Genomic DNA, 23827 nt, shown 5'->3' with positions numbered 1-23827 from the left:
TGGCCGATGGACAGAAGGCTGAAAATTTATTTAAAATCAAAGATCTTACTTAAGTCTTTTATAAAAGAAGTCCTTGAGGATCTATTTTTTTCATTTTAATGATTCAAAAAAGCACAATGTACTCTTTTGTTTTTCATGGAAAAATGTATTAACGTGAAAAAAAGCAAAAAAAAAAAAGACCGGTGGTTTTCAATGCTTTTTCCACTAAAGACGATCATTTTTCTTTTCTCTGCGTCTATGAGGTCTTGTCTGAACTCTGAAGAGAGCTGGGCAACTGGGTCTCGCAGCCTCGCAATAAGGATTCGGGTCCTTGCGCTTCTATCAATCCAAGTAAAGCTCCTAAATTTGCTTCTACTTCTATTCTAAGCTTTGAAGTTATTGCTCCTGCACTCTTCCTGATTCGGTGCATTCCGAGTGTTCTTCAGCTTCGAATCTCCTGTTAATGGCTGTAACTACTTGCGAGAACTCACAAATTAGGATGCTTTTGTAGCTCTCTAGGTTCTTTCCTATTTGGCCTGGTGAAGTTGGTACTCCTTTATTTCTCGTTTCTGGGGAAACTTGATGAGTGATAGCTAAGACTGGGATTGCATACTTTGGGACCTTCTTGTCTGTTGTTTCTTCTTTCCCCGTCACAGAAGTTAAATTTTTGGCTCTGTTTGATGACTGTAAGACAACTTTTTTTTTTTTAGCTGAATCTTGGGTCAACTGTTTTATGGGTTGGCTGCGTTCATAGATGGCATATTGGTTGAACTGCCAGATTTCTGTCAAATGATCGAATTTTGACTATTTTGGGGGCCAAAAGTATGCGCTCAAGAACGTTTCTTTCTTTGTCAGTTCGATGTCGTCTGCCAGGAAGGCACCATAGATCTTTGTTTAATGCGTATTATTATGGTATCTTTGCCTTATTCATCACTGCCATTTTTTTTTTAAAGAAAACAAGCTTCCTTAGTTCCCTTTTATAAAATCGGAAGTCTTTCTCCTCTCTCTCTTCTCTCTCTCTCTCTTGGGGCGCTAGTTGTAGGCATACATTATTTTTTCTCAATCCTAAAGGTATCTAGTTCTTCGATATTTTTGGGGAAAAAGAAGAAATATGAGCGTTCAGGGGGTCATCTTGTTTGCTTTGGTATGGCTTTATCTTTTGATGGGTCTGCGGTAATGTTGGCAGTGGATAAGCAGCCATCTGTGGTTGAGGATGGGGATGCAATAGAGTGTTCAAGTGGAAAAGAAACACCAAATGAAGGGAGTTCTGATATGGAGCCATATGTCGGTATGGAGTTCGAATCTGAGGAAGCTGCAAAAGTTTTTTATGACACTTATGCCACACACATGGGTTTCGTCATGCGTGTTGATGCGTTTCGGAGATCAATGCGTGATGGGAAGGTTGTATGGCGTAGGCTTGTCTGTAATAAAGAAGGTTTCCGAAAGTCAAGGCCTCGGAGAAGTGAAAATAGAAAGCCAAGAGCTGTCACGAGAGAAGGCTGTAAGGCAATGATTGTGGTCAAGAAAGACAAAACTGGAAAATGGGTGGTCATGAAATTTATAAAGGAGCATAACCATCCACTGGTTGCTGCGCCAGCAAATAGCCGTCGGAGTGTTCTTCTCTCTCAAACACCAGTAAGTGCTCTTATCTTCCATTCCTTCATACTAACACATGAATATGCAGGTGTGCTCTCATTAGATATGACAAATATGGATGAATTGCTTTAAATAAAGTCTAAGTTTGCCAGGTCCTCCCTTGCTTCTGTCTTCATCTAGCAACTGACTGTTTCTGCTTAACTGACTGAACCACCATGAGGGTATTCTCAAGCATTAGACTTGATAGCATTTGTCCTAACATGTTATTTGCCAAGAGCTTTTTCTATTATCCTTGTGCTAATAAATCAGCGTGCTCTGATATTCTCTTGCACTACTACACTTAGTGGGAGCTTATTAGTTGTCCTTTATGCTTCCAAATCGAGAAATCAGATTCAATAATTTCAAGAGCCTGCAGATAGCTTCTCACGTGCGATGCTGAAACTAGTGTTTGCATTCTCTTTTAATGAAGTAGCAGAAAGGCTTAGGTTATTGTTAAGATCTGTGAATGCGTAGACTTGTGATGCAGTTCTATCAATTCTTTTATGCTCTGCTTGTCCTAAATCCTGGCTGCTTGGAGGCCCAGATACCTGCCCTGGTCATATCCAATCATGCTCACAGTGCATATATCTCAAGTATTAAAGAGTCCAATGCCATTCGGAAAAATGAACAGTAGAAGTGAAGCATGCCTTCGGTCATACTTGTTTATGTGGCTAATTGGAATGGTTTCTTGTTGCTTTTCCATAGGCATTAAAATGTAAGATGGATGGATGTGAAAAGGCATATCTTCTGGAAAGTCTATGTGTTGGCAAATTAGTATCTCAGAAGGTTTCGTGTTCAAATGCGGTGAAAAGAGAGCAATTCAGTTGTCTGATCTGAAGAGCTCTAGCCTGTTGTTAGAAAGTAGTTTGCATTCTTTTGCTAGACTTTACCTTTTCCTCTTCCTCTCTGTGGTTTGTCATGCTTACCCGGCTCCAGCGGCATTTGCTTTGTGTCTTTAAAGTAAGGAGTTAACCGCAGTCACCCCTTGAAGATGGGTTTGTTGCAGAAGCAACTACCTTCTAGTTTGTTAATCCTTTTACTAGGCATCACAACAACATATCTTGAAAGGAAATTAAGTGGAGGACAGGATTACCTTTGAGAGCAGCCCCATATTGCTCTGGTTTTAATAAGGGCAAGCTGCTGGAGGCTTGGTCACTGAGGTATTGGGTTGCCTCTGAACCATAACAGCATGATTCTGATTTATTGATAATTAAATGAGTTCCATTACGGTGTTAAGCTAGCATAAATAAGTTAAGAAGAACACCCATCTCAAGCGAGGGTAACTGGTTATGTTGAATGCATCAAAATGTGCTTCATTTGACCATGCTTCCTTGTTTAAGAGTCCTTGTGGTGACTTGATCCTTTTTTCTGCTACCGAGCATGTGGGGGTTTCTGTCGCTTTGGTATGGTAAAGATATTCTGGAATTTCAAATCAGCTGGGGTTTGATCTTTTCCCAGTAAATACTAAATGCCATGCCTGGGATTTGCCATTCGGTGCACAATTGCTAGACAGCCGATTGTCTTAAATCTCTCCGACGCTTAAATTCAATTTACTGTGACATGTCAGGATGGGAAAGATGTTAAAATTCGGGAGTTGACTGCTGAGCTACAGCGTGAGCGGAAGAGATCCGCTGCTTATCTGGAGCAGCTCGAAATGGTTTTGCAGGACATGGAAGAGCATTCGGGCCACCTATCGAAAAACATCGAAGACATAGTTAAAAGCGTGATAGAAATCGACTCCAAGAGAGCTCCTGTCAGTAGTAGTAGCCAGTAAGTCACATGTGATGCGTCTCTGGTAACTGCACTAATCTTGTTCATGTCCTTTTCCCCTGAGGATTCAGATTAACTGCAGGATGGGTTGAATCTTGTAAAAACAGGGGAATTGGTTAATAGTAAGGCTAACATAGCTGAGGTAGAGAATGGAAGGGCTATAATCAGCTTGATTGATTGTGCTTTGCTATCATAATTTCATCAAACTTTCTTAGCTATACAAAAGATCACTCTGCATTGGGAAACAGAGCACCTCATTCAAAACCCTGCTTGAGTCGCTTCTTCAGAATCGAAATTTCCCATGAACCAAGCTGCATTTCACTTGAGAAGCACGAAAGAACTCAAAAGAGCTAGAAATTCGCTTCAGCTTCCCATTATAGACAGTACACACTAAAAAAGTTTACTTTCAATTGCTTCGGAACGCTCGTTCACACTCATCAATGCAGAAAGGCATACACGGCGGTGGAAATATAAGCCACCAGAGCCGACGACACGAGCACGACCAGCGCAGACACCGCACGGACCGCCGACTTGCTCCCGCAGGAAAGCACCCCGAGCCTAATCTCGATCACGCTGATCATGGACAGCATCAGGAAGAGGCAGCCCATGACGGACCCGAAGGCGGAGCCGAGCATGCCGAACCTGAGGACCCTGATGTTGATGTGGGCCCTGAGGGCCTCGTTCACGTCCTTGCTGTTGAGGAGGTTGATGGCGAGCTTGAGGCCCTGGGCGACGAGGGAGGAGAAGAGGAAGAAGCTGAAGGAGACGACCTCGAAGACCAGGAGCTTCTTGACGACGTCGAGGCCGGCGTCGCAGGGGCCGGGGTTCTCGAGGCTGTGCTGGTCCGGGGTGGTGAGGGAGAGGCCGACGAAGACGGCGATGGTGAAGAGGGAGTTCACGTTGACGATGCCGTCGAGGGCGGTCACCTGGACGCTCGTGGTGGCGGCGACGGCGGCGGAGGAGGAGGAGAGGGTTCTCGGGGCGTTCTGCGGGTAGTACTCCTTTGGGTATGTCTCGGATCTGCAAGAAAACGGGAGAGAACGTTAACATGTAGCGAGAGAGAGAGAGAGAGAGAGAGAGAGAGAGAGAGAGTTACTCGTCCATGGATGGATCTTGAAAATGCTTCGGCCCGTCTGCTACAGAGAGAGAGAGAGGAGAGAAAGAGAGAGAGAGAAGTGTGATCTCTAATGGTGATTGCTTGTAGGGTTCGAGTTTCTTGGAAGATATAGAGAGAGAGAGAGAGAGAGAGAGAGAGAGAGAAGGAGATGCTTTCTCTTTGAGTTTGGGTGAATTGACTTTTCGCTGTTGTGTTTGGGTTGGATGAAAGAGAAAAAGCAAGAAGCGATGTTCGGACACGGAAAACAGGTGGGGGGACTTTGGAGGACATTCCCCCATTTCCCAAAGACTCATTAGATGACGTGCCTGGGCTTGGGCCTAATGGGCCGGCCCATGCACGGCCCATTCTTTTTGTACAGCGTGATGTTCGGCCCGCACTAATGGCGATCACCCTAAAGAATGTTTCCAAGCTTGGAATTTGCAGTTGACCTACATCAGCGGACAACACCTAATCCATTTCCCATATGGTGCTGTGAAATTATCTTCGAAATATGGTGGCGGGACGGGCCACATGAAAAGGCACCGACACAAATATCTTGCTCAAATGTTCAAGCCCAAGGGGGAGCTCCGCTGCCCCTTGTGCAACGAGCCATTGAGATTTTTATCAGTGTGTTCAGTATGGTGTTTTAAGTTATTAGGTTGTATTGATCTGAGTTTGCTTCTTACGTACTTGCATTTGGACAGCCACAATTCGTGTGGTGTTATTCGATTTTATGATGAGATGTATTCATTCTATCGACATTTCCTTAATATTTTTCATTTAAGTGCGTTTTTCATTAGCAAATAATGATATATTTTTGTATGTTTGGCTGGAAACTATAAATGAAATGAAAAATATTTTCCACCTTTTTGTAAGAAAAATCAATTTCCATCGTACATGCCTTTTAATATATTTTTATTTTTCAATTTTTAATTTTTTTACGTTTATATTTTAGTTATTTATTTTTCTTCCCAGATCTTTTGAAATTTGAAGGTTTACGATACTTGACCAAGAATAATTATCCGGAACTTGTGGAGGCTTCAGGGATGACAAAACAAAAACCGTTCACTAAATTTGATTAAACATTTCATAGTGACTGTTCCATGTTTTTTGCAAGGTTGATTCTACTAGCTGTATTTTTTATTCTCCCCTCATTTGGCCGGACAAAATTGAGGCCGCAAGGCTCAACCTTTCTTGATCCCGCAAGCTCTGATGGGCTTGCCTAGTTCGATGCTCGATTGCATCCTTGACTCCTCGCTAATTATCTATCCCAAGTTGGCCACAAAATGGCGACAAGTGACGAATAAGAAGGAAAACGAAAAAAATTTAAACAAATAAAAATAAAAAGGAAAGGAGAAAAAAATTTTTGAACATGTTAAAAATAAATTAAAAACTTGTTTAAAAAGAACGGAAATGTGAAAGAGAGGATAAGGAAAGAAACATACTAGAGGTTCCCTTTTTCTCAAAAAGAGGAAAACATTTTTAAACCTGCTTTTAAAGTAATTTGTTTTCCATGGTTGGAAAAATGATTTTCCTCGACTAACTTATGTTTGGCTGACAAATTATAAATGAACCGGAAAATATTTTTTTCGGAAGTTGTTCTTTTGAATAGCATTCCTCGTACACGGATGGTAATATATTTTTATTTTTCGAAGTTCTCAAATTATCATTATTTACGTTTAATTTTGTAGGCCCAAACGGATCCTTAATTAAATAAAAACAAGATATACTATAAATTCCCTAAATTAAATAAACAACGGCAACTATGCTCTTCTTAGGGTGAATCGAACATAAAGATCTTAAAATCGTTAAGTCCCAAAGTACATTGCAAATACTGACGTTCTGTGGTAGGACATGTAAAAGGTGATTTTAAACAAGTTCTTCAAATATTATTTGGCCGAAAAACCAGCTTCTTTAAATTAGTTGAGCGAGGGTCAATGAACGAGCAAAGGTTGATGAACTTCGCCGGAGGTTCAGGCGGCAGTTGCTAGAGCAAGCCAAGTGCCGAAGGAGCTTTGGCTGAGTGATGGCAAGTTTGAAGATGATGAACAACAACTCGTGGACCGGCAAGAAAAAAAAAAAAAAAAAAAAAAAAAAGTGATTTTTTCGAACATTTAAAAATAAATAAAAAATGAAAACAAAGTAAAAAAATAATTAAACGATGTGAAAATGTGAAACGAGAGGATAAGGGAAAGAGGACTTGATTACATTTTCGCTCAAAAGTTTAGCAAGACATTGGTTCAATTTAAAAAATCGAGACTAAATTTATATCCATGGATGGAAACTAATCAAGGTTGATACTCTAACATTAGTTGTGGATTAGGTTGTGCTGACAAACGACCTTCATATATTTAAATAGCCGAAAATATTTTGTTAGAGACCGCTTCTATCTTGCATACCAAAAGTTTTGAACACCTGGGGAACGTTTAATGAACCTCCGGGTAGAAGATCTCCCTTCATTAGCCGGTTGAGTTTATATTTTGTAGTGCCTAGATCTAGCCTAAATTAAATAAAATCTAAGTTATTCTCATAAATTCATAAACAACGTCAACTAGATCGTGCATGTTATTGAGAATTGAACATAAAGATCTTAAAATCGTTAAGTCCCAAAGTAATTGCAAATACACAGGTTTGTTTTAGGACACGTAAAATTGGGATTTTAAGACTGTAAAGAAACGTACAGAAAGGACACGAAATTAAGAGAGTCTATTTCGGCAAAGAAAAAAAACAAGTTCTTAGAATTCGTTCTGTGCGTTAGGGTCTATGAAAGAGTCAAATTGAAGATTCACAGGAGGCAATCAAGGCGGCAGGAGCTACCAACGATTGTAAAAGGAGCTATGGCTGACTAATGGCAAGTTTGAAGACTATGAACAGTAACTCGTGGACCGGAAAGAAAAAAAAATCAAGAGAAAAAAGTGCTAATCCATGAAATTACTGGCTTGTTAATTTATCTTTGATCCGCAAAAGGTATGCTTTGAACACCTAATGATTTCAATAAATGCATGGATCTTGTTTAGGGTTTCCGTTTATAAATATATTCCGGTTCAAATGCAAAAATCGAAACCCCATTAAAATCTCCATAATAACTTTAGGATTGATTGTGCAGTCCTCCCATACCGTTGCAATTTCAAGTCAACATGACGTGTGAAATCCACGTAATTTTCAACATCAAACATCAGCTTTATGAAATTGGTGTCCATGCAATATTTCATTCAAATTATTAATGGGAGAATGAAAACTCATATTCCATTTAAATTAACTAAAGAAAGAATGAAAACAAACATATCAAAGTATGTTAGGGATCTAATTGGACCAACTGAAAGTTTTAGGACGACATTGAACATCAGTAAAATGTGATTTGATTGAACTAAGATCACATTGATAAAAGTGCACAGACTACTAGTAATCACTATCTCTTCTGGCAATAGAAACAACTCGTTCTTTATCTCGGTTGAAAGAAAGCAGGAGATGCTGACCCAATAGCATTTGGCTAATTCACTTCTTGATCGCTCTGCAAAAAGTTGGAAATGGCTGTGAAATGAGATCACCTCAGAAGCCTTCCCACTATTATTTCTGGTTCCATGACTCTACGCCACAAACATTGCACTGTTCCTGTAACGTTCACTGCGAAGCTGGCTCGGCAGTGAAAATCATAAATCACTTGGTTAGGAGTTAATGAGAACCGAGAAGACACTTGAAAGGTAATCTTCATAGCCATTAAGAGCCAAACACAACACATGACAAAGTAGCTTCAACACTTACCATCTTCCATCAATGCTCCAAATTTCCTGACATTGAGATCGCGAAGTTGCTCTAAGCTTATTGCAGAGAGTGGCACATCCAGTGGTACTGGAGTGCAAAGTTCACGCGAGACTTGTCGCATGGTCGGTCGAAGGTGCGGATCAGCTTGCAAGCACGCCAGTGCTAGCTTGGCAATCGAGACCACGTCTTGTGCATTTTGAAGACGAAAACTAGAAGACAGGAGACGTTGATCCAACACATCCTTCAACAGCATCGGCGACTTGGATTGGGTGGATGAACATTCTCGGGAGACATGATCTCCCGGATGCTTTCCCATTATTGTCTCTAATGCGACGACTCCAAAGCTATACACATCGCATTTTTTGGAAGGAATCGGAGAATAAGCCAGCTCTGCAAGTGGGGAATTTACAATAATTATGAAACCTTGATCATAAGCTGAACTCAAATTGACAATATTGGTTCCCATGACGTGACGATCACAAGTACAAATTTCTACTTAATCTACGAGCATCATCTAGGTTACACGAACTTAATATCCTTGGAAAAAATCGATTATAAGTTTTTTTGCTCGTTTGCCAAGTCTTCCTTATCAGGAATTTCAGAAAGCTTTTTGATCAACGCTCAATTTCAAATTTCTCAATGATTTAAAGAATTTCCATAAGAAGATTAAATAACTGAAGAATTGCACCAAACTAGTAAAAAGTTCAAGAGGAAGGGATATCTGACATTGAATGCCATGGAAATTGGAAAAAATTATGAATTACCTGGAGCAATATACCCAATGGTGCCAGCAATTGTAGTCCAATTTGATGAATCGGGCCTCAACAGTCTTGCCGTGCCAAAATCGGAAACACGAGCCTCATAATCGTAATCCAATAGAATGTTGTTACTAGTCAAGTCTCGATGAATTAATGGAGGTGAACATTCATGATGCATATAGGACAATGCATCTGCAACTCCTCGGATCACATTTACCCTCTTGTCCCATCGAAATTCGGTTGCTCTTTCATTATCGTTCAAAGTTGCTCTCAAGCTTCCTCTTTCTATATACTCGTACACCAAAAAATAGCTTTTGGCGTGAGAACAAAACCCATAGAACTTCACGATATTGCGATGACGTATATTTGTTAAGGCTCGAATTTCCCTTTCAAATGCTATCAAATCAGAGACCTCACTATCTTCACGAGACAACGAGGCTCGCTTGACAGCAACCATCTGACTTTTTGATATCTCAGCTTTATAAACAACTCCATATGCTCCTTCACCCACATAGTACTTGGCATCGAATCCTTCAGTAGCCTCAATGATTCGATCATAAAAAACTTTGCCATCATACCTCCAAATACCCATGAAATCCAAATCATTTGCTTGTTCATTGTTCTCTCTCCTCATATTCCTTCTTCGATGACGATTGACGAGAACAAGAACGATCAAGGAGCAACAGAAAAGGAGAAACCCCAAGAAAGAGAGAATGAGGATAACCTAGATCCTAACTCCAAAATGTCGATTGTGTTTCTTGCTCCCGGTGGAATTGCATTTGGGTAAACCAACTACGTTTCCACAGAGCCCTTTGTTATGTTGAATTGCCTCAAATGGAGCCTCACTGAAAGCTTTGACGTTTGGGAGAGGACCTTCAAGGTTATTGTCGGATATATCGATGGAAGTCAAGGCTGACATATCATCAAAAGCATATGGAATAGAACCGGAAAGATTGTTGTGGGAGATATTTACAACTTGCAGCATTCTCAATTGTCCAAGTACTCCTGGTATGTTTCCTGTCAACAAATTATGACTCAAGTCGAGAACCTCAAGGAACTGTGCGTTGCCTATCTCTGGAGGAATGCTTCTCCAAAATTTGTTTCTGCTCAAGTTCAAGCTCAACAACCTTTGGCATGAACCTAGCTGCACTGGTATCAATCCCCTCAAATTGTTTGATGCCAAGTTCAGATGTGCCATATGGGATAAAAGTCCAATCTCAGTCGGGACATCTCCTGTGATAGCGTTGCTGCTTAGATCGAGTTCTATCAACATCGACACGCTTCCCAATTCCCTTGGAATCGCTCCACTTAAGCTATTTGAAGAAAGGTTTAGTGCCTGTAACTGAGCCATCCTTCCAAATATTGCGGGTATCTCACCAGAAATGTTGTTGTTTGATATCTTTAAGCTCGTCAAATTAGGACAACGCTCCCATTTCCATGAAAGTTCGCCATTGAATTGATTGTGGCTCAAGTCCACATAATTTAGATGGGGATATATTCCGAAAGATTCTGTTATATTTCCCGTCAGTTGATTTCCTTCTAGCTCCAATTTGATCAATGTGCTGCAGTTCTCTAAGCTTGTTGGGGTGTGCCCCGTGAACTGATTATTGAAGGCGTGGAAATATTGCAATGATGGCCCTAGGCAGACATCTTCTGGCAGTTCCCCCTCGAATTCATTGTTAGAAAGATACAATCCCGTCAACCGTCTTAACCTATTAAATTCAGAAGGCAAGGAACCATAGAATTTGTTGGCAGCAAGGTTTAATAAAGTCAAATTGAGCAGGTTTCCAATTGATGCCGGGATTGGACCAGTCAAACTATTATTAAATACTAGTAATACTTCAAGAGATGACAATTTTCCCAACTCTTGTGGAATCGAGCCTGAAAGATGATTTGAGTTGAGGTTTATAGCTATTAGATTGCTCAAGTTTCCTATGGAAGGAGGAATTGAGCCAATGAGTTTATTTTCTGAGAGGTCAAGGTTCGATAAGAGAAGTGAGTTTCTTGATATCTGAAGGTATGGGTCCAGAAAGCTGGTTTGCACATAGGTAGAAAGAATGAAGAGTCTCCAGCGTGCCTATACTTGGAGGAATGTCCCCGGACAATTCATTGAAGCAAAGACCTAGAAAGTTGAGTTTGGAAAGGTTACCGATACTCGAGGGAATGGAGCCATAGATCGAGTTGTTGCCGAGTTTAAAGCTGACCACACTGGTTATGCGCGAGAAGTCGAGGCCGTCTAGAGTTCCTCTCAAACCGAGACTGAAAAGATTTACATGGGCGATGGCTCCGTGGTCGTTGCAAGCCACACCGGTAAAGCGGCAAGGGTTGTTGCCGTTCCATGAAGAGAGGAGAGATTGGCTACGGTTGTCCAGAGTGGATTTCCAATTCAAGAGAGCCTCTGCTTCATCCTTATTCTCAGTCGCGTTGGTAGCGAAAACAGAAATGGGGGAAGCAGAAGCGCCTGCACCGTGAAATGAAGTGGCGCCAACCAAGAAGAGCGAGAAGAAGAAGAGGAAGGAGAAACTTAAAGGAGACTGGTTGGGGAGTAGTAAGAAGGAAGCCATGATTTGGAGGATGGTTAGTTTGAGGGAGGTGAGATAATTGAGGTCTGCATTTCATTAACGAGATTGATGACAAACTTATAGATGGAAGACCAATCGAGGTCAATGCCTTTTACAGCCGGATAGCGTTTTTCCACATAATGGGTCCCTTTCGTGGATAACTTTTTCCTTATCGTCCTTTTTAAATTAGAGAATAAAGTGGATTATATTTCAAATAAAGATCTGAAATTCCTTCTTTGTTCGAAAAAGGGCCTGATCAAGTTGGCACAGAAGACAGGTGTGGACTTGGAGTATACTCCCATTTCCCAAATAGTCATTGTCTGTTACAAGCATCGTATTCGTAGGTTACTGTCGTCATCAGTTGACTTGACTGGGCTTGGGCCTAATGGGCCGGCCCATGCATGGCCCATTCTTTTTTAACAGCGTCAGGTTCGGCTACATTGATGGAATAAATAGATAAATAAATTAACCCCCCAAAATTCAGCCCCTCCTCCTCTTATTCTCGCGATCATGCTCCTCTCCTTACTTCTCAAAACAATAACGATCTCTGTAAAGTATATTTCCAAGCTTGGAATTTGCCATTGACTTCATCAGCGGCAACACCCAATCCATATCCCATATGGCTCGCCAATTTCAAAGAATTTTGGGAAAATGACACAAATAATCCCTAAAATTTGGCCCAATGTACAATTTGATTTATGAATTTTTAATTTTTCCCAGATATTTGGAATTGTCCACGTCGGCCATTTCGGGTAAACTTGGCTGGATCGGCTCAATTAGTAAAGTGTCAAAAAATTTAAGACTCAATTGGCAAAAATGAAAAATTTAGGATTGAATTAATCAAAGGATAACTTTTTTGACAACTTTTCCCATATTGACACCTAAAATTACCCAAGGAGTCACGTGATAGGCACGTGGGGAAGTCATGATCGGCTACAGTTGAGAGCACTGGAATTAGAGTCTGACCGATCGTAAGGAAGCCATGTGTCAAGGATGGGTTTCGACGAAGGAAAGAGAGAGGCGCGAAAGAGACCACGATCAAAGCAATTGCAGAAATGGGCGGCAATCCTCAAAAGTATAGAGTGAATGGCGCGTCAAACCATAAATTGTAACCGTCGAACAATAGGCGAACTCATCACTTGTCTCACCTTGAAGCTCATGCAAGTCATTATGCTTGATTCCTTTCATTATTACCAAGGCACCTCAAACAACCTTCAAAATTCCACATTATGAAGGGTATCGACACCCAGCTGAATCTAGAGCACTCAAGGAAATCAGATTTTTCTTCAACTCTAGAATATGCCTAACTCCGGTCGGTACCCTCACAATACCGCCATGCATTCCGATTCTAACATTGCCAACCTATTACATCGCATTAAGCGTTGTTCCCCAAATGCACTTTACTACTATCCATGCATTGATAAGTAGTAAACCGGTTCTTGTTTGGTGTAGCATGAACCGAACAACCTAAATCCATAATCTATCCATCAAACGACGAATCATCGGTGATAGATAAAACAACATCAACATTATCCGAGTTACCATCAACTATAGAGGCAACATCATCCGTAGATTCAATTCTAATTCCCTTGCCCTTTCCGTTTTCAACTTAAGGCAATCCCTTCTAAGATGCTTTCTCTTGCCACAATTCCAATAGACAACACCACAAGTCCTAGACTGACTATGTCTATTCATGTTCATACTATTTCTTCTAACACGAGCACTAGCTCTTCCTCTATTTTCACCTACTAAAGCAATAGATACAGATTTGCCATATTCTTTTCCACGGATGTCTTCAATCGAAATTAAATCTGGAATCCCATCAAAAGTTAAACTAGTTGATCCGGAGAAATTAATAACAACAGTAATAGTAGTATTCTAACTATCAAGCAATGAGGATAATAGAATCAAAACACATAGCTCATCTTCAAAGTCAATGTCAACTGAACTTAACCGACTAACGATCACATTGAATTCATTGATATGATTAGTAACTGACCCACCTTCGCTCATCTTCAAATTAAACAAACGTCGCATCAAATAGAACTTGTTGATCGCAGAGGGCTTCTCATACATATTCGACAAGGCTTTCATCAAACCCGCAGTGGTCTTCTCTTTGACGATGTTAAACGCGACGGCCAACGTCAGCCAAATAACACCCATCACTCGTCTATCCAAGAATTCCCAATTAGCTTGCTTCATCGTCTCTAGTTTCTTCCCAGATAGAGGCAAATGTAGTTTCATCCGATATAGATAGTCTTTAATTTGCATCTTCCAAAAACCAAAGTCCTTTCCCTCAAATCTATCGATTTTCACTTTAACATCTTATGTCGCCATTGATTCGCTCCAGCTTCAACCAAACCTAGCTCTGATACCAATTGTTGCGCAGAACAAGCGATCAAATAATAGATAGACGGAACAAGAAAATAAATCGAACACAAGATGTACGTGGTTCGATCGTAGAGACCTATGTTCACGAGAAGAGCATCAATGAATTTCATTATAGATCAAACGATACATAGATATTACAAATCACGTTCGAGTCACTTAAATACTTTCGGTGTTTCCCAATCCTAATTACATCCAATAACGCACACAGTATTTAATCTTCAATTTCTTACGAAATAGTCTCTCAATCTTATAAAGAAATTACACAAATCTAATAACAAGATTTAATCGGCCACACAAGACTTGCGTGAATTATATGCAAGCACTCTATGCAACAACTCAGATTCAAGCACTCTCTTCGGCGCTTCATGAATCGTGTGCTTTTAGTTTCCTTTATGGCCCCACAAAAGCGTACAATCCAAGGAAATCTCCAAAAACAGAATATTTATATGATGCCCATGTAACCGAATCCAATCAGAATTAGAAGATATCTATATCTTTTAATTCTCCTTTCCTTTTGTTTACTTTTTGTCTGACAGTAGACTCTCCTTCTCCTATTTTTGTCCTCTTTTATGGTCAAAGTCCAACACGTCTTCGGACTTCATGCGTGCAATCATAGCCGACCGCAACTTGGGACAGCTCTCGCTCTTGATCCCAACTCCACCGAGAAAGTAATTTAAAACTTCATTTTGACCAGAGTTTAATTCGGCAGGCTTAAACTCGAGCCATATTTTAACATATAGGAATAAGATGGAAATTATGATTTGGAGGACGTTTGATTTTTGGGAGCAGAAATACTTCAGTTCTACATTTCGTTAACGAGATTGCTGACATACTTATAGACAAGAGATCATTCTTGATGCCCCAATCGAGACCAATGCCTTCGACGAATCATTTTGGTATTAAGACAGAGGCGTGATTGACTTGCTTTTCCAAGTCTTCCTTGAAATTGACATGTAAACCATATTTGCGGTTATTCAGGTTGATTCCGGAGTTTCTCATCTTGCGCAGGCCTTTTAGTTGACGCCAGTCCATTAATTAAGCTTCGTAAATGGATTTTGCACTCCATGACGGAATCGGAGATTCTCTATCGAATACTCTCAGATTCTCAGGAGAAAAACATAAGCTTGTAGATTATTTCTATTCAGTCGCTGCTTTTGACGGACGATACTCAAGAGAGTTCGTTGGATTTGGAATTGGCATTTCCAATTTTGCGCGAGTCTCGCGATTGTTATCATGCTTTGGCAAAGTTTAGTCGATCTTCCGGTCCACATTCAGAGACAATCTGCAAATGGAACCTCCTTTTATTCTCCCAAAGAGTTGGTACATTTGTCCACGTCAGTCGGTGCCGGTCGTGCCAGGTGGACGGATTTGATATTACGTGGTCCATCCTATTTTGTTCTCTCAAGGGGTTGATGCGTTTCACCCATTCCTATCAAGCTGGGTTTGCCTAGAAATGTCCACAGAAAATATTTTTGAGACGTGGTGTTATTGGTTGAGTTATGGTGCTGTAAAGAGAAGACATCTACGACTTTTTGATATAGAATAGAACTGTCCACAGTAAATGTTTTGTGAAGTGTCTTCATTACAATTACTACCAACATGCGACGTTTTGTTTTTTGCCATGGCCGGCCGTGACGACATTTTGTCAATTGAGAAAAAAAAGATATTGGTCAAATATGGCTGGGTTGTCATTGTCGACCAGGAGCACCGACACTTTTCAAAGGCCTTCGTGTCGTGTCGGACACTCTGACACTCTCCGATACTCTTTGACATGCAACCGACAAGTGGTCGGTGCTCCAAGCATGCCAATGACACATAAGTTCAGCATACAGATTTGTCATTTCGACATGTAAGCATTTTCAGTAAATTATGGGTCAAAATGTAAATCTATCAAAAATATATATACTTGAGTTATATACCCACCCAACCCCAAAAAAAATCTATTCGTGAATTCTTAACAAAATAAGAAGAAGAAGAAGAAACCTATCGATGATATATATATACATATGTTGTGTGTGTGTGTGTGTGTGTGTGTGTGTGTGTGTGTGTGTGTGTGTGTGTGTGACAATTTTCATGTATATATAAAAATATATATTTAATATACAATATGCCCGAACGTGTTGAAATTCTCTATTTTTCTGAGAAATGGCGTGTCGACATATCGCGTCGTGTGTCACGTGCCGGTATCGGTATCACTTAGGTTGTCGGAGGTGTTGGTCAAACTATTTTTGGCTATGGCCGGCCGTTGTAAGTTAAAAGTTGTAGCGATGTTCCTGCACTATGTTTAAGCAAAGATGTCATTGGAAGCAACTGCATCACAGTTGATCAACTCATTTTCAATATTAAATTAAGCCTCATTTTATTTTGCAAAAAAGTAAATGATTTGAAAAATATTCCCTAAAAATAATCGCCTGTATCGCTTATAGTAATGAACAAACGAAAAATATTTTCATTATTCACGAAAATGTTTAGACATAAAATTGTTGTTGATAGTGATAATATTTTTTGACGACTAATTATTTTGAGCGATTCAAGTAATAATTTTTAGAAAAAAGTATATTTTAAATCATTCATTTTATTCGCGAAGCAAACAAAGTCTAAGAAACTCCACAATTACGTTTTGAAGGTTCGACTATAAAAAAAAAAAAAAAATTAGGTGAAGCCATGTGGTAGGGGCTGGACTTCAATCATTGCTTATTCAATGAAAGAGACCAAGAGCTCCCAGTTTCATGGCAACGAGTTTAGGATATAATAACGTTGGAGTCCATTTGACCAGATCTGCAGGAGAAACGGGCACTTCACGTTTACGCAAATCAATTAAACACGTAATTTAATTACCGCGTTGATGTTGGTCAAGATAGCTTTAATTTTTAAACAAGTATCCTTACTTGACCGAGAGATGCTAGGGCTCTTGAACGTTTCTGGTGCGAATTATGGACCGGTCTTTTATGGCGTCTATACTGTGCAAGTATAATATGCGGAATTTGAACATCGAGTGGCACGTCGTTGTCATTTCCAGGTTTGACCCGGTTGTGACGATAGGTGTGCATCCTTCAACTCAAATGGACGCTTTAAAGGTTGAAAACATCTGAGGTGGTTGATTTCAATTGAGAAAGGGATGATAAAAGGTCATATTGTTCGTATGCTCAATTTCGTTAAGTTGCCTAATTTACAAAGGGGAGGAATAGATCCTGGAACCATTCATCAAGTTATTGCCCATTTTGAGGCTAAGGTCATTTGTTAAGAGGGTGAAGTCAAGATCATCTAAAGTCAACTCTTAAACCAAGATTCGATAGATCAACCATGAAGCACCTAGGGTCTATGTGTCATGTCCGACACTCTCCAACACTCTTCAACATGCGACCAACCTGTGGTCAGTGCTCTAGACACTCCAACGACATGCGAGTCCATCATCTCGACATGTCATTTTGACATCACGGGTCAATTTTAAGCATTTTCAACAAATTAGGGACTAAATTGTAAATTTATTAAAAATTGAGATACCTAAATCATATAGCCAGCCAACCCAAAATTAATATACTCAATCAGCAAAAAAAAAAAAATCGTGATATAATAGAAGAAAAAGAAACTCATCGTAGATATAATTTATCATATATTTATGAAAATATATGTTTAACATGCAACGTGTCCCAACGTGTCGGAGTTCTCTATTTTTTTGAAATGATGTGTCGGCGTGACATGTTGTGTCGTGCCGCATATTGCGTGTCGGTGTCGGTGCTACTTAGAAGATCAAGACAGGTGACGGCTCCTGTAGTCTTGCACAATATCCTATTGATATATGAAAAAGGTAAATTATCCAAGTTCAGTGGAAATCAATTAACAGAGATATCAAGATGATAAAACATAAAAAAAGTATCAGATGAAAATAATAGTGCCGTAAATTTATTATCTGCAGGTGAGAGGACCAAAATCAATACTAAGTTTCAAATTGATAGTTTTAGGCAGTTTCTCGTTAAAACAGAAAAGACAGAACACGTTCGAAGTTAAAGAAAAGCTTCCGAATCGGGAGCAAAAACCACTCACTTACTACGAAACATGGGGTCTTATTCTTCTTGAAAATAGGGATCGAAATCGTGCCGAATGAAGAATGAGGGAGGATTTTTCACTATGCTTCTCTGAGTGAATAGTGCACATATTGAAGGAACGGGCACTATAGTTTTGCAATTTCAAGTCAACATGACGCGCGCACAAAATCCACGTGTTTCCACCAAACATCAGCTTTATTAAATTGGTGTCCATGCCATATTTCGTTCATACTGATTGATGCAAGGTCGGCAATAAACATGACAAAAAGTGCATTAGGGATTTCATTGGACCAACTGAAAGTTCTTCGAAGACATTGCATATTAATTCACAAGTGAGTAAAACGAACAAAGAACAAATTAGAAAATTCAAATATGATGCCGTCAATCGCAAAAAGATTCACAAACTTCCATTATCTATTGACAGGAGCTGTTGACATGGAATTCAAGTTTGGAGAAGTCCGATCATGTTTATTGAATGTGGAAATTAGGTAGTTCCAATTGTGGTATGAAATTGAACCAATTAAAAGTTCTGGGATGTTATTGCACGTGAATCAAAAGGGATTTAGTTGAACTAATTGAAAGTTCAATGATGACACTGGGCTTTGATAAAATTTCACATAGAACTAGTATAATTATCTCTTCCAGAAGCAAAAACTACATGTTCTTTACATCTCGATTTAAAGAAGGCAATAGATGCCGATCCAATGCATTTTGCAAATTCACTTCTTGATTGCTCTGCAAAAGTTTCGAAATAATCGTAATGAGATCTCCCCAGAAGCCTTCTAATAATTATTTCAATTATTTCTGGTGCCATAATTCCACATCGGTCTATTCCTGTAACTTTCAAAGAGAAGCTGGCTCTGCAGGGGAAATCACAAATCACAGGGTTGAGATGAGTGAGTATTAAAGGTGATGATCATCATCATAATCAACCAAACAGAATAACACTTGAAAAGTAAATTCAAAACTTACCATCTCCTGTGAATGCTCCAAATTTCCTGACACTGAGATCACGAAGTTGCTCCAAGCGGACTGCAGAGAGTGGCATTTCCAAGGGTACTTGCGCACGAAGCTCGCGTGAGACTTGTCTCATGCTGGGTCGAAGTCGTGGATCGGCTTGCAAGCATTCAAACGCTAGCTTGGCTATCAAGACCACATCTTGTGCATCTCGATGATGAATTCTAGAAGGCGAGAGACGTTGATCGAGCACATCCTTCAACATCGTCGAAGACTCAGTTTGGGTAGACGATGAACATTCCTGAGAGACATGATCTCCTGGATGCTTTCCCATGATTGTCTCTAATGCGACAATTCCAAAGCTATACACGTCGCACTTTTCGGTAGGAATTGTAGAATAAGCTAGCTCTGTAAGTTGAGAAATATTATTCTATTATAACCTAGATCACAAGCTGTATTCAAGTTGACAACATTGCTTCCCATGACGTGACCATTAAAAGTACAGATTTCTACACTTACAGATATAATTTGAGCGTGGGAGTTTAGGCTTCCGCGAAGTTCAAAGGATTTTATTTTATTTGACGCTTAAAGTACAAGCATCATCTAGGTAATCTGAACTTAATATCCTTGAAATGGATCAACTGTGGTGTTTTTCCTCATTTGCCAATTCTTTTTTATCAGGGAAATCGGAAAGCTTTCTGATTAACATTAAACTTGAAAACTCTAAATTAGTAAACTAATGTCCATAAAGATACTAAATAATCACAGAACCAAGTGAAAGTTCAATTATAGAAGGGATGTCTGACACTAAATGCCCATCAAAATTGAAAAAAGATTACAAAGTACCTGGAGCAATATACCCGATGGTCCCAGCAATAATAGTCCAATTTGATGAATCTGGCCGCAACATCCTTGCAGTGCCAAAATCGGAAACACGAGCCTCATAATCGCGATCCAATAGAATGTTGTTACTAGTCAAGTCTCGATGAATCAATGGAGGTGAACATTCGTGGTGCATATAGGACAATGCATCCGCAACTCCCCGGACCACATTTACCCTCTTGTCCCATTGAAATTCGGTTGCTCTTTCATCATCGTTCAAAGTTGATTCTCAAGCTTCCTCTTTCCAGGTACTCATACACCAAAAAACAGCTTTGCGCATGATAGCAAAACCCATAAAATTTCACGATGTTGCGATGGCGTATATTTGTTAAGGCTTGAATTTCCCTTTCAAATGATATCAAATCAATGACCTCACTATCTTCCTGAGATGACAAGGTTTTCTTGATAGCAAACGTTTGACCTTCTAATATCTTGGCTTTATAAACAACTCCATATGCTCCTTCACCCACATAGTACTTGGCATTGAAATCCTTCAGTGGCCTCGACGATTCGGTCATAAAAAACTTTGCCATCATAACTCCAAATAGCTCATGAAATCCAAATCATTTGCCTGTTCATTGTTCTCTCTCCTGATATTCCTTCTTCGATGATGATGGACGCGTACAAGAACCATCAAGGTGCAAGAGAGAAGGAGAAACCCCAAGAAAGAGAGAATGAGGATAACCTTGATCCTAACTCCAAAAGGTCGATTGTGTTTCTTGCTCTCGGTGGAATTGCATTTGGGTAAACCAACAACGTTTCCACAGAGCCCTTTGTTATGCTGAATTGCCTCAAATGGAGCCTCATTGAAAGCTTTGACGTTTGGGAGAGGACCTTCTAGGTTATTGTAGGATATATTGATGGAAGTCAAGGCTGACATATCATCAAAAGTATGTGGAATAGAACCGGAAAGGTTGTTGTGGGAGATATTTAGAACTTGCATCATTTTCAACTGTCCAAGTCCTCCCGGTATGTTTCCCGTCAACAAATTATGACTCAAGTCGAGAACCACAAGGAACTGTGCGTCGCCTATCTCAGGAGGAATGCTTCTCCAAAGTTGGTTTCTGCTCAAGTTCAAGCTCAACAAGCTCATGCATGAGCCAAGTTGAGCTGGAATCAATCCACTCAAATCGTTTGATGCCAAGTTCAGATATGTCAACTGAGATAAAAGTCCAATCTCAGTCGGGACATTTCCCGTGATCCCATTGTTGCTTAGATCAAGTTTTAATAACATCGACAGGCTCCCCATTTCCCTTGGAATCTCTCCACTTAAATTATTAGAAGAAATGTCCAATTCTTGTAACCGAGCCATCCTTCCAAATATTGCGGGTATCTCACCCGAAATGTTGTTGTTTGATATCTTGAAGGTCGTCAAATTATGAGAACGCTCCCATTTCCAAGAAATTTCCCCATTCAAATGATTGTGGCTCAAGTCCATATACTCTAGATGCGGATATATTCCGAAAGCTATTGTTATGTTTCCGGTAAGTTGGTTTCCTTCTAGCCTCAATCTGATTAATGTGCTACAGTTCGCTAAGCTTCTCGGGATGGGACCAGTGAAATGATTATTGTCGGCGGAGAAATATTCCAATGGTCTTCCAAGGCATACATCTTCTGGCAGTTCCCCATCTAGTTCGTTATCATATAGTTGCAAAACAACCAAACGGGTTAAGTTATTTAATTCAGAAGGCAAGGAACCTATGAATTTGTTGTCACCGAGTTGTAGTGCAGTTAGATTGGCCAGGCTTCCAACTGATGTAGGGATTGGACCCCCCAAATCATTTTCAAACAAAAACAACCCTTCCAGAGATATCAACCTCCCTATTTCTTGAGGAATCGAGCCCGAGATTCCATTGCTATTGAGGCCAAGATATGATAAACTTGTCAAGTTTCCAATGGAACGAGGAATTGAGCCGACAAGATTATTGATTGATAGGTCAAGTGTAAGAAGAGAAGTGAGCCTCCCTATTTCTGAAGGAATTGATCCTGATAATCTATTGTCCCATAAGATAAGAATCTTCAAGCTCCTCAAGTAAGTCACTTATCTCTCTTGGAATGGGACCGAAAAAGTTATTCTGTGAAATGCCTAATACGGTTAAATTGCCTAATTTTCCAAGAGAAGGAGGAATGGGCCCAGAAAGTTGATTTGCACATAGGTACAAAGAATGAAGACTCTCTAGCGTGCCTATACTTGCAGGAATGTCCCCGGACAGTTTATTCGGACAAAGATCAAGATAGTTGAGTTTGGAAAGGTTACCGATACTCGAGGGAATGGAGCCATAGATCGAGTTGTTGGCAAGGTCAAAGCTGACCACACTGGTTAAACGCGAGAAGTCGAGGCCGTCTAGAGTTCCTCTCAAACCGAGACCGGAAAGATTTACATGGGTGATGGCTCCGTGGTGGTTGCAAGCGACACCGGTAAAGAGGCAAGGATTGTTGCCGTGCCATGAAGAGAGGAGAGATTGGCTACGGTTGTCAAGAGTAGATTTCCAATTCAGGAGAGCCTCTGCTTCATCCTTATTCTCAGTCGCATTGATAGCGGAAAAAGAAGCAGAGGAAGCAGAAACGCCTGCACCATGAAATGAAGTGGTGCCAACCAAGAAGAGCGAGAAGAAGAAGAAGACGGCTGAAGGAGACCGGGTGGACAGCAAAAGGGAAGAAACCATAGTTTTGGGGGATAAATGGTTTTTTGGGAGGTGAGATGGTGCAGGTCTACACATTGTTTTGTAATTGGCTATATATATATTGCAAGATAAAATCTTTTCCTGTTTCAATCAGTTTATCGGGCGCCTTAGGGGATAATGAGTAAGTGGTACAGAACGATGACTTACTTTTCCAAGTTTTCTTTGTAATTGACATGTCAAGCAAATTGGTGGAAAATGGTGGATGTGAGTGTCGGTATTCTTGAACCACTTGTTATTTAGGTCGATTCGTGAGTCTTCCCATCCGGCTCAGGTCTTTTTGTCGACATATGGATTTTCGTTCCAAGTAATTTCATTGGTTGAATTGGAATCTCTTTTAATTATTTGAGGGATACAAAATTTCATATTTTTAAAAGAATTTTCGAAATTCCTCATCCGCCCATGGACTTGTTCAAACCGTGGCTTTCAGATGGTGATGGGGCAAAAAAAAAAAAAATCTTTGGGCTTCCCTTTTTCCTGCGGGCTTTGTAAAGAACCCTTCAATTTGACAGTAATAAAAGCAAGCGAATAGACACGAACCCTTCCGAAATGGGTCTCGGCTTGCAGATTACTTCCATTCAGTTGCTTCTTTTGACTGATGATATCCATGATTCATGAGAGTTCGTTGGATTCATTCCCATTTTCTTAGAATCTCGCGATTGTGGTCATGCTTTGGTGAAGTTTAGCTCGATCGTTTTCTTGATTCAGAGGTGAATCTGAAATTGGACGTTCCTGGAAGAAATTGATAAGTCTAACTTCAATGAATGCATGTTGATAAGGAGCCCTCCAACTTATATTTAAGTTGTAATGTTATCCCACGCTTGGCATGTATACTGAATATCCAACTTTAGGGGTAAGCATGATTCCAGGTTAGAACCTGAAACCTGGGATTTGACCCGCAGAGAACCTATCCAGTTTCAAATTTCGAGGTATGCGGGGTAAGGTTTCGGGTTCAAAAAATTAGGGAATCTGTTTTAATGGGTAGATACTAGGTTTCATATGGTAGAACCTGGAACATGGAATCTGGAACTTGTAACCCATCACAAGTTATAGTGTTTTTCTTGGTGTATATCTTCACATGACCTTGCGGTATTCCATGACGTCCGATGATGCGTGTGTAATGCAGAACTACTAAGTCCGACTTCCAATTTCAGCTATATTTATGAATGAGACTTTTAATTTGTTAATTTTCCATATTTATTATTATTTATTTGTGTGTCTAATTATGAGTTGTGGTGAGTGGATTATAAAAGCAAATGGTAGTCATTCAAAGTGATGATTCACGTTAATCATTCTATTAAGAATATAG

At 40.0% G+C, this 23827-nt stretch overlaps 3 protein-coding genes across 8 annotated transcripts; 1 reads left to right on the top strand and 2 right to left on the bottom strand.

Moving 5' to 3' along the window:
* The first annotated feature begins 193 nt into the window (after positions 1-193).
* On the top strand, positions 194-3569 carry LOC115729733 (protein FAR1-RELATED SEQUENCE 5). Of its 3 annotated transcripts, none has more exons than XM_030660367.2 (3): positions 194-330; positions 1166-1614; positions 3182-3569. In XM_030660367.2, coding segments are annotated over exons 1-3 (657 nt in total). In that variant the 5' UTR covers positions 194-329; the 3' UTR covers positions 3389-3569. The 3 variants fall into 3 exon arrangements, with proteins under 3 accessions (XP_030516227.1, XP_030516226.2, XP_048139175.1); XM_030660366.2 differs by lacking the exon at positions 194-330 and adding an exon at positions 350-498; XM_048283218.1 differs by lacking the exon at positions 194-330 and adding an exon at positions 350-518.
* Positions 3570-3721: 152 nt separating this feature from the next.
* LOC115729735 lies at positions 3722-4619 on the bottom strand. The gene is made up of 2 exons (XM_030660368.2): positions 4481-4619; positions 3722-4404 (listed from the first exon to the last, which is right to left on the bottom strand). Exons 1-2 carry the CDS (start codon positions 4486-4488, stop codon positions 3822-3824), a joined length of 591 nt encoding a protein of 196 aa, XP_030516228.1. The 5' UTR covers positions 4489-4619; the 3' UTR covers positions 3722-3821.
* A 3154-nt stretch (positions 4620-7773) lies between these two features.
* On the bottom strand, positions 7774-22545 carry LOC115731443 (MDIS1-interacting receptor like kinase 2-like). Of its 4 annotated transcripts, none has more exons than XM_048283212.1 (3): positions 22095-22545; positions 8243-8632; positions 7774-8121 (listed from the first exon to the last, which is right to left on the bottom strand). In XM_048283212.1, the coding sequence occupies exons 1-3, from the start codon at positions 22501-22503 to the stop codon at positions 8102-8104; spliced, it is 819 nt and encodes a 272-aa protein (XP_048139169.1). In that variant the 5' UTR covers positions 22504-22545; the 3' UTR covers positions 7774-8101. The 4 variants fall into 4 exon arrangements, with proteins under 4 accessions (XP_048139169.1, XP_048139168.1, XP_048139166.1 ...); XM_048283211.1 differs by lacking the exon at positions 22095-22545 and adding an exon at positions 11150-11586; XM_048283209.1 differs by lacking the exon at positions 22095-22545 and adding an exon at positions 9004-9692.
* Positions 22546-23827: the final 1282 nt, after the last annotated feature.

This window comes from Rhodamnia argentea, chromosome 7 (genome assembly GCF_020921035.1).
Source record: "Rhodamnia argentea isolate NSW1041297 chromosome 7, ASM2092103v1, whole genome shotgun sequence".
NCBI lineage: Eukaryota > Viridiplantae > Streptophyta > Magnoliopsida > Myrtales > Myrtaceae > Rhodamnia > Rhodamnia argentea.
Note: the sequence above shows the minus strand (reverse complement) of the source record. Positions and strands in the feature narration are given on the sequence as shown.